Source organism: Salvelinus alpinus, chromosome 10 (assembly GCF_045679555.1).
Source record: "Salvelinus alpinus chromosome 10, SLU_Salpinus.1, whole genome shotgun sequence".
NCBI lineage: Eukaryota > Metazoa > Chordata > Actinopteri > Salmoniformes > Salmonidae > Salvelinus > Salvelinus alpinus.
This window is the reverse complement of record NC_092095.1, coordinates 59,250,488-59,261,357: the sequence shown is the minus strand read 5'-3', so window position 1 is coordinate 59,261,357 and position 10,870 is coordinate 59,250,488. Positions and strand designations below refer to the sequence as shown.

Below are 10,870 nucleotides of genomic sequence, written 5' to 3'. Positions count from 1 at the left end.
GGCCTGCTCGCCTCCCTACCTCTGAGGAAGTACAGTTCCCGCTCAGCCCAGTCAAAACTGTTCGCTGCTAAGGCACCCCAATGGTGGAACAAACTCCCTCACGACGCCAGGTCAGCGGAGTCAATCACCACCTTCCGGAGACACCTGAAACCCCACCTCTTTAAGGAATACCTAGGATAGGATAAAGTAATCCTTCTAACCCCCCCCCCCCCCTTAAAAGAGTTAGATGCACTATTGTAAAGTGGTTGTTCCACTGGATATCATAAGGTGAATGCACCAATTTGTAAGTCGCTCTGGATAAGAGCGTCTGCTAAATGACTTAAATGTAAATGTAAAAACCGTAAGTAGCTTAGCTTCATAAAAAAAAAAAAAAACAGGACATGTATTTTTTGGGGGAAATCGTTCAGTTGTGTTTCTTTTAATGACAATACATAAAACTAAAATTGCATTAGCCTCCTGGACCGAATGAATGAAGATACCAATTAGGCAACAGCTATCAAAACCTATTTTAATAGCTATAAAATAGCTTTTGGTTTCCAATGGTCACCAAATAGGAGGACTCCCCCACCTCCCAATTCCCTGGCTATCAGATTACAACAGATTCAAAGCAATCGGCGACCGGCCTAAACTGCTGACCGGCAAAACAAACTGGTTCTCTGTTCTCTGGTTTCTAAAAGTGAAAGAAGAGGCACCATGCTGGCAGCTGCTCTCTGAGCCATGCCATCTAATACTCTAAACAGATGTTGTATTTTAATCAGGATTGGAATGATTTGTCTACTTTTTTACCTACTTTAAATGATTGTTCTTGAGCTACCCTGCTATACCAAGTGGAGGGAGTAACTGATTACATGTAACCTACCCAACCCTGGAACCTCCCTACTTCTTATGGTAAAGCCACACACAGCCAAAATGAACCATCCTTTATGGACCTGCAGATAGGCCTTATGCACAGTCACATATTATAGTTATAGTGGATGGTTCGATATGGTATCGAAAATGTAGCATACTGGTGCGACTAGGGGAGAATCTCAATGGCATACTCCTTGCATCCTCTCTCCTACTTCTCAAAACCCATTGGATGAGAAAGCCAGAGGTCCTTCCCCTCTGACCTTCTCCTCCAATGGTTTTTGAGAAGGAAGCGAGGAGAGAGGATGCGAGGAGTAAACAATTAAGATTCTACCCATGGCTTAATGTTAACCGTTTCCTAACATTATATTTCATTGACTTGTGTGTGTTGTGATCTACTTCAAGCACTCCGCGATGGTGGGAAGTATTTGCATAAAGTTCAGCTTTCCCAAATTTGGTCCCGCCCTGTTCACTATGTATTCAGCCTTCATAGCAGACATGAGCTTTCTGTGAAAGTAAAACTTGCCTGTTGAGCCACTCGATTGAAAAAAAACAGGATGGATGTAGCTTATAACAAAGGTAAAATAACCTAGCCAGCGATTTCACATCTATGCAATATCCATTGTACTGTTGGGTTCTGAGAATATGAAATATTCTTATTCATGTCACTGAGGGAGAGAGGGTAACATTTACATTATGTCAGGTTGTTATTGTTATTCATCAGGGATCCTATGGGAGGAAAAGAGACACAGTCTGGTACCAGTCACCATGACAGCTGTAAGTTGGGGAGGAGTGAGCCCTTTGGGGCAGAGGTCAGGTCAGATGAAGTGAGGAAGAACAGATATCACTAAGGTTCTGTCTGGCAACAGAGATGCATTCAGAAGTGTAGGAGGAGACAGCATAGGAGAAAGGATTAAATATCAGTGCTTGTGTGAATATGTTTTTGTCTAATGCAGCTGTATTGATCCTCTGGGATGAATAAACTTGGTTTCAGCTTTCATAGTGTCCGTCAAGTTTTTTCTCTGAGAATTAGAACCTAACAGTACGATAAACATATTTTTAGGTTAACACAAAGTAATTACCATACTTTTTGCTGATTAATTCAGATTAGACTAATCCATACTGTGCACTGTCCAAATTGGTGCCTCCCTGTGACACATTATGAAGACTGTGCCCTACAGCAGGTGGTGCATCTAACCCCTTGTCTTGACTGTAGCAGTAGCCTGAACAGTACTGTAAATACAGGTAGAACAGGTATCCCCTTCAGGGGGTATAGCTCACTGTTGTTGCTGCTGTTATGTCAATCTGTGCTTCAGAACTATGTACATGTACAGTGCTCTGTTACTATAGATGTGCTGTTCTTACCTGTTATGACAATGGCAACAAGCAATAATATGGCAACGACAACACCAACAACCCAACCACCAACTTCAGAAGGCTCTGAAATGAAAACACATTTTGTATTGATACTTTGACAGAAGTTGATCAGGAATTAAACATAGTGCCGCACTCAAAATGTCCTACAACACTAGCAGTGTTACTGACATATCAATACATAAGACTGTAACACACTTATGAGGCGGCAGGGTAGCATAGCAGTTAGAGTGTTGGACTAGGAACCGAAAGGTTGCTAGATTGAATCCCTGAGCTGACAAGGTAAAAATCTGTCGTTCTGCCCCTGAACAAGGCAGTTAAGCCACTGTTCCTAGGCTGTCATTGAAAATAAGAATTTGTTCTTAACTGACTTGCCTAGTTAAATAAAGGTTAAATATATGAGTGTCCACTCACTTGGACCAAAGACCTCTCCAACTGGCTCACTGACTTCCTCACTAACAGTATTATTCAGCTTGCAGGTGTATTTGTAACCATTGGCTGATTTGCCACTGTCGCTCTTAGAGACATTCATCTGTTTGTCTAAGACCTTCCACGCCCCCTCCCCCACTTTCCAGCTGTAGGTGACTGGTTCAGCATCAGTGGTGTTGCCTTCACAGGTCAGAGTGCAGGAGGTTTTGTTGGCGTTACAGGAAGAAGTGATTGTGGGTTTGGGGACTGCCTCTGTAAATAGAGGAAAGAAACAGGAATCATTTAGGAAAATGCTTGTGAGGCACTACAATACATAACCTGCTGTTTCTACATGACCACACATACATAGACACAGACACACATAGAAACACTTACTGATAACAGATAGTTTATATGTCTTGTCAAGCTGTTTGCTGTTAAACTCCACAGAATAAACGCCACTGTCTGTTTTCATCAATCCACTGATTCTCAGCTCTCCAGTAGTCTGGTCCAGGGTTGTACGCTCTTTGAAGGCACCATAGATGTCCAGACCACCAAAATCCTTGTCCCACTCTGCCACCTTGTTCCTCCCATGCTTCCATAGGATGCTTGTGATGGAGTGTGGCACTGTGGACGTGTTCGGTGTCAACACCAGCTCACCTCCCACTTGGTGATAAAGATCCTCTGGAAAAGCAGACATTTCATACATGTATCAGCGTATCAATGTATCCAGGGTAAAACATTATGGTTAGGGTATAAATATGTAGTCCTAACCCTATTGGCATTGAAAGATACATTATTATCAACCTTTACTGTTTATGTCTAGAATTCTGCTTGCTGGGTGTATCTGGTCTATGTAGTCTGGCCACGTTGACTAGTATGTCCCCCCTCACCACCACTGGAGCAGAAATGTATCTAGACTACACTACAGATTAAAAAGTCTTTGTCTATACCCTGTTCACTATCATATCACTAGCTAGGTTTCCATCCAATCTGCGACAGATTTTCATGATATTATTCTAAAATCCGCATAAAACAATAATCACATTTTCCCACCAGAGATATGTTTCCATCAGACTGACTTCTTGATGATAAAAGTCTTGATGATGAGGTAGTGTACATAGCCCTCCATACCTCAATGATTCAGAGGGGTTGGGTTAAATGCGGAAGACACATTTCAGTTGAATACATTCAGTTGTACAACTGACTAGGTATCCCCCTTCCCTTTCACTTTACATAAAAATAACTTTTGCAGATAAATTCCCATGTACCAAATGAAAAATAGAAATTTAAATGGGTTCCATCGCATTTTCAACTATACTGATGGTTTGTCACAAATTGCTACGTTATATAGACTGTTGTGTTATATCGACTATTGTCCATTATATACTGTTGTGCGTTATATAGACTATTGTGCGGTATACAGACTGTTGCGGTATAAAGACTGTTGCGGTATAAAGACTGCTGTCTGTTGTGTTATATAGACTGCTGTGTTATATAGACTGCTGTGCGGTATAAAGACTGTTGCGGTATAAAGACTGCTGTCTGTTGTGTTATATAGACTGGTGTGTTATATAGACTGTTGTGTTATATAGACTGTTGTGTTATATAGACTGCTGTGTTATATAAACTGTTGTGGGTTATATTTTTTATTTTATTTCACCTTTATTTTACCAGGTAGGCCAGTTGAAAACAAGTTCTCATTTACAACTGCGACCTGGCCAAGATAAAGCAAAGCAGTGCGGAAAAAAAATCAACCACACAGAGTTACACATGGAATAAACAAACGTACAGTCAATAACACAATAGAAAAATCTGTATACGGTGTGTGCAAATGAAGTATGGAGGTAAGGCAATAAATAAGCCAATGGTGGCGAAGTAATTACAATTTAGCAATTTACACTGGAGTGATATATGTGCAGATGAGGATGTGCAAGTAGAAATAGTGGTGAGCAAAAGAGCAGAAAAACAAATATGGGGATGAGGTAGGTAGTTTGTTGGATGGGCTATTTACAGATGGGCTGTGTACAGCTGCAGCGATCGGTAAGCTGCTCTGACAGCTGACGCTTAAAGTTAGTGAGGGAAATATAAGTCTCCAACTTCATTGATTTTTGCAATTAGTTCCAGTCATAGGCAGCAGAGAACTGGAAGGAAAGGCGGCCAAAGTAGGTGTTGGCTTTGGGGATGACCAGTGAAATATACGTGCTGTAGCGCGTGCTACGGGTGGGTGCTGCTATGGTGACCAGTGAGCTGAGATAAGGCGGAGCTTTACCTAGCAAAGACTTATAGATAACCTGGAGCCAGTGGGTTTGGCAGCGAATATGTAGCGAGGACCAGCCAACGAGAGCATACAGGTCGCAGTGGTGGGTAGTATATGGGGCTTTGGTGACAAAACGGATGGCACTGTGATAGACTGCATCCAATTTGCTGAGTAGAGTGTTGGAGGCTATTTTGTAAATTACATCGCCGAAGTCAAGGATCGGTAGGATAGTCAGTTTTACGAGGGTATGTTTGGCAGCATGAGTGAAGGAGGCTTTGTTGCTGTAACGGTGGTCCTCCTCCTCTTCAACCGAAAAGGAGGAGTATTGAGGGAACCAAGGCGCAGCGGGTTGTGAACACATAATATTTATTAAAGACAAGACGAAAACACGAACTTCACTATAAACTAACAAAACAACAAACGGAGTAGACAGACCTGAACGACGAACTTACATTAAACACGAGAACGCACGAACAGGGAAAATAGCCTACACATAAAATGACGATGTACAACACAAACCGAACAGTCCCGTATGGTGCGACAAACACTGACACAGGAGACAACCACCCACAACGAACACTGTGAAACAACCTACCTAAATATGACTCTCAATTAGAGGAACGCCAAACACCTGCCTCTAATTGAGAGCCATACCAGGCAACCCTTAAACCAACATAGAAACAGACAACATAGAATGCCCACCCAAACTCACGTCCTGACCAACTAACACATACAACAAACTAACAGAAATAGGTCAGGAACGTGACAGTTGCGAAATAGGAAGCCAATTCTAGATTTAACTTTGGATTGGAGATGCTTAATGTGAGTCTGGAAGGAGAGTTTACAGTCTTTTTATTTATTTATTTTACCTTTATTTAACTAGGCAAGTCGGTTAAGAACAAATTCTTATTTTTCAATGATGGCCTAGGAACAGTGGGTTAACTGCCTTGTTCAGGGGCAGAACGACAGCCAGACACCTAGGTATTTATAGTTGTCCACATATTCTAAGTCAGAACCGTCCAAAGTAGTGATGCTAGTCGGGCGGGCAAGTGCGGGCAGCGATCGGTTGAAGAGCATGCATTTCATTTTACTTGCATTTAAGAGCAGTTGGAGGCCACAGAAGGAGTGTTGTATGGCGTTGAAGCTCGTTTGGAGGTTTGTTAACAGTGTCCAAAGAAGGGCCAGATGTATACAGAATGGTGTCGTCTGCGTAGAGGTGGATCAAAGAATCACCCGCAGCAAGAGCAACATCATTGATATATTCAGAGAAAAGAGTTGGCTGCGGGGGGTGCAGAGCTGTTGACCAGGTTTGGGGTAGCCAGGTGGAAAGCATGGCCAGCCATAGAGAAATGCTTATTAAAATTCTCGATTATCGTGGATTTATCAGTGGTGACAGTGTTTCCTAGTCTCAGTGCAGTGGGCAGCTGGGAGGAGGTACTCTTATTCTCCATGGACTTTACAGTGTCCCAAAACCTTTTGGAATTAGTGCTGCAGGATGCAAATTTCTGTTATAGACTGCTGTGCTTTATAGACTGCTATGTTATATAAACTATTGTGCATTATATAGACTGCTGCGTTATATAGACTGCTGCGTTATATAGACTGTTGTGCGTTATATAGACTGATGCGTTATATAGACTGCTGCGTTATATAGACTGTTGTGCGTTATATAGACTGATGCGTTATATAGACCGCTGTATTATATAGGCTGTTATCTGTTGTGTTATATAGAGTAGACTGCTGCGTTATATAGACTGCTGCGTTATATAGACTGCTGCGTTATATAGACTGTTGTGCGTTATATAGACTGTTGTGCGTTATATAGACTGCTGCGTTATATAGACCGCTGTATTATATAGGCTGTTATCTGCTGTGTTATATAGAGTAGACCGCTCTGTTATATAGACTGTTGTGCGTTATATAGACTGTTGTGCGTTATATAGACTGCTGCGTTATATAGACCGCTGTATTATATAGGCTGTTATCTGTTGTGTTATATAGAGTAGACTGTTGCGTTATATAGACTGTATTATAGACTGTTGTGTTACATAGTAAATGTTCCCAATCTGGTCTTGACACATGTGCTCTAGCCAACAGCTACAGTGGGGCTAAACTATCTACATTATGACATTATTATGGATAAGAGCGATTATTATTTTTATTAGTCAAACGGCATCAAAGCATCGATCGTCATGTCACCAAAATAAGAATGTCAATATTTATTGGAAAGGAGAATCAAACTCATAACCTTGCACTTTCACCACCCTGTGAAGTTCACCATAATTTATTTCATCTGTAGCCTAATAAACTGCATGCTTTCTCAAGTCGTAGTGGGAGGAACACACAACATATTATAACGTGACTCCAAGTTTACTTCGATATGATGGTTATTATATCAATATTTGTGCATAAAGGAGGCGTTATGGGGGCCTGCCCTCCCTACCATACCTCCTTGCCTCCTCCTCTAAATAAAATATTTAAATATTGATCATTTATTTGACCGAGACGCACGCCGACAGAAAGGATCATCAATCTCAGACAAAGCGTCAGAGTGAGCGAAACAGCGCACCTCTGTTTCTGTATGTGTAGATCATGTATCTGATGCTGTCTGGACAAAAGGAGTAAGGCATGTCATACTTTTTCTGGACAGACAGTATCAGATACATGGGCTACATATAGTAAGACAGAGGGGCGCTGTTTCGCTCGCTAGTTTCAGCAGAGAGGAAGAGGCTGAGCAAGAGGGTTCACTCTCACCAAAATCTGTCCTGAATAAGCCCGCAGTCTCCCGACAATTCTTGCACATTCATTGTTACATTGTGTGAATTGTTTGCCCTTTTGACTTTTGATCTTGATCAATAACCCCATTTAAAGGGAAAGGAAAGGGGGTACCTAGTCAGTTGTACAACTGAATTTATTCTACTGAAATGTATCTTCTGCATTTAACCCAACCCAGATTGACAAAACTCATAATGGTTATGAATTAAACCAGAACTTGTTTCTCAAAAGTGTAGCAGGTTCTGAATTCTGCAAACAACGTTTCCACTCTGAGAATAGTATATTAACAGTATTAACAGTCATTAATGTAACCAAATGACGAGGTATTAACTAGGCCTAGGACTACAGATGACATATGTAATGGGGAAGTGATTAATAAAATATACAATCAAAGGGCAAACAAGTCACACAATGAAACAATGAAGGGCAAGAATTGGTAGGAGACAGCTGAGTGCATTCTGGAGAGAGACACACCATATCTTCGCCACACACCCCTTCTCTTCTTGTTGCAACATAAAAATTATACACACATTACCTTCACACATATTTTAGATGCTTTTCACTGACAGCCACAACTCAATCAGATCACATGTTTTTGTTACATTTAACCTTTATTTAACTAGGCAAGTCAGTTAAGAACAAATTCTTATTTACAAAGACGGCCTACTGGGGAACAGTGGGTTAACTGCCTTTTTCAGGGGCGGAACGACAGATTTTTTCCTTGACAGCTCGGGGATTCAATCCAGCAACCTTTCGGTTATTGGCCCAACACTCTAACCACTAGGCTACCTGCCACCCCAGACAAATTGCCACGCCCGCTGCCCAAATTGTGGGATTCTAAAATAGGCATACACTTATTCACTTGTGATTTGAAACAATCTACAGCTATTTTTTTTAAAGAAGCTAATGATCCTCTGTGGCTAAGTCATGCTCTCTGGTTAAGTATTTTAATGATCCTCTGTGGCTAAGTCCTGCTCTCTGGTGAAGTATTTTAATGATCCTCTGTGGCTAAGTCTTGCTCTCTGGTGAAGTATTTTAATGATCCTCTGTGGCTAAGTCCTGCTCTCTGGTGAAGTATTTTTTACATTTACATTTTACATTTTAAGTCATTTAGCTGACGCTCTTATCCAGAGCGACTTACAATTTGGAAAGTTCATACATATTCATCCTGGTCCCCCCGTGGGGAATGAACCCACAACCCTGGCGTTGCAAGCGCCATGCTCTACCAACTGAGCCACACGGGATCCTCTGTGGCTAAGTCATGCTCTCTGGTGAAGTATTTTGAATGTTCTTATTTAGACAGGAGTAATTATATAACTGTGGAAAAACAATCTGTTCAGTCGTGTGATCAGGTGCCACAAAGAGGGACTTTGGAAAATTAAAATTGCCTCAGAACAGGGCAGCACGGCTGGCCCTTAAATGTACACGGAGAGCTAACATTAATGATATGCATGTCAATCTCTCATGGCTCAAAGTGGAGGAGAGATTGACTTCATCAATACTTGTTTTTGTAAGAAGTGTTGACAAGCTGAACGCACTGAGCTGTCTGTTTAAACTACTAGTACACAGCTCAGACAACCATGTATGCCCCACAAGACATGCCACCAGAGGTCTCTTCACAATCCCCTAGTACAGAACAGACTATGGGAGGCGCACAGTACTACATAGACCCATGACCACATGGTACTCTATTCCACATCAGGTAACTGATGCAAGTAGTAGAATCCGATTTTAAAAAACAGATAAAAATACCCCTTATGGAACAGCAGGTACCGTGAAGAGACACACACACAGGTACAGACACACACACAGGTACAGACACACACAAATGTTAGCACACACACTCTACACAGATGTGCATTGTAATATTGTTGTATGGTGGTATTATACATTTTGTATTGTAGTGGTGTAATAATGTTATATGATGTACTGTTTTATCTTTGTTTTGTGTGTAATGTAAGTGCCTTAATGTGTTTGGACCTCAGGAAGAGTAGCTGCTGCCTTGCCATTCCTAGTAAATACTTTAGGGGAAGCCAGCCTCCTATATCTAGCCTATGGATCTGATGCTGTCTGGAAATAAATAGTATAACATGCCATACTCTTTTGGTCCAGACAGAATCAGATACATTGTTTACACCTACAGAGACAGAGGGGCGCTGTTTCGCTCGCTCGGATTCTTTATCTGAGATTGATGGGTCTTTCTGTTGGCGTGCGTCTCAGTCAAATAAATGATCAATATTTCAATATTTTATTTGGATGGGCCCCCCTAAGGCTCGCTCATAACGCCGGGCCTGCCATGATCACGCAGACCCTTCTGTAGGTTTTAGCCTTGGTTAGGCCAGGATTCAACATCTGATAACTTCCTGAAGTTGGCTCTGTGTGTAGCTAAACGGAATATGAAGGGCGCGGTCCGTAACGTAACCCACATAGACGTCATTTAAAACCATTCTTCAAATATTAGGTAGACCTAAACCTACGTTCGATTCAACTTACCTCCGGAAACGAACTTTTGCGCCAAATAAAGCCAGAAGCACAATCCGATGAGCGTTAGTTTGGACATATTTGCTAATTAGTTTGTTTAGATAATAAATAAAAGTAAGTTAAAATGAGATATGCTAAACAATTATGTGGTTTATAGCCTAAACTACGTCTGATACTGTATTTCATGAAAGTGAAAGTAAAATGTGGTTTAGTTCCTCCCTATTCATTACCTCTTGGTGGAAAATAAAATTAAGTTTAATTTAACTTGAAAATTAGGTTTAATAGCTGCAATGGACTCATATGGTATACAAACACATTGTATTATGTTTATATGTTATAATAACTTTAATAAGCATTTTTTCTAACCCCTTCTGGAATATTCCTTCCTGTAGTCCTACTCATACCTGGTCTTTGGCGCCTCCCTGTGTGTATATTTGGCTACTACGCACAGAATTACATATATAGAATATAGAATTGATATAATCTCGGCTATAATGTAACAAAACTTGGCAATACTGAAATATTTAAAGGTAAATTAATAACTATTGTTTATTTAATTTTCCTCCTGTCCACTGAGTGTAAGAGATATTTTTAATCAACAGCATATAGCCATTCATCCATATGCCTATATGGCATGCACACTAAAACATTCACAAGATAAAATATTTTCCTAAAAACATAAAATACATGTTTGCCATCTTACTGTATGGATCAATATTTCATTAT

At 40.9% G+C, this 10,870-nt stretch overlaps 1 protein-coding gene across 1 annotated transcript; it reads right to left on the bottom strand.

The window, feature by feature from the left end:
• Positions 1–2,292: 2,292 nt before the first annotated feature.
• Positions 2,293–10,410, bottom strand: LOC139532431 (SLAM family member 7-like). The gene is made up of 3 exons (XM_071330007.1): positions 10,157–10,410; positions 3,025–3,312; positions 2,293–2,901 (listed from the first exon to the last, which is right to left on the bottom strand). Exons 1-3 carry the CDS (start codon positions 10,221–10,223, stop codon positions 2,600–2,602), a joined length of 657 nt encoding a protein of 218 aa, XP_071186108.1. The 5' UTR covers positions 10,224–10,410; the 3' UTR covers positions 2,293–2,599.
• Between the last annotated feature and the right edge of the window lie 460 nt (positions 10,411–10,870).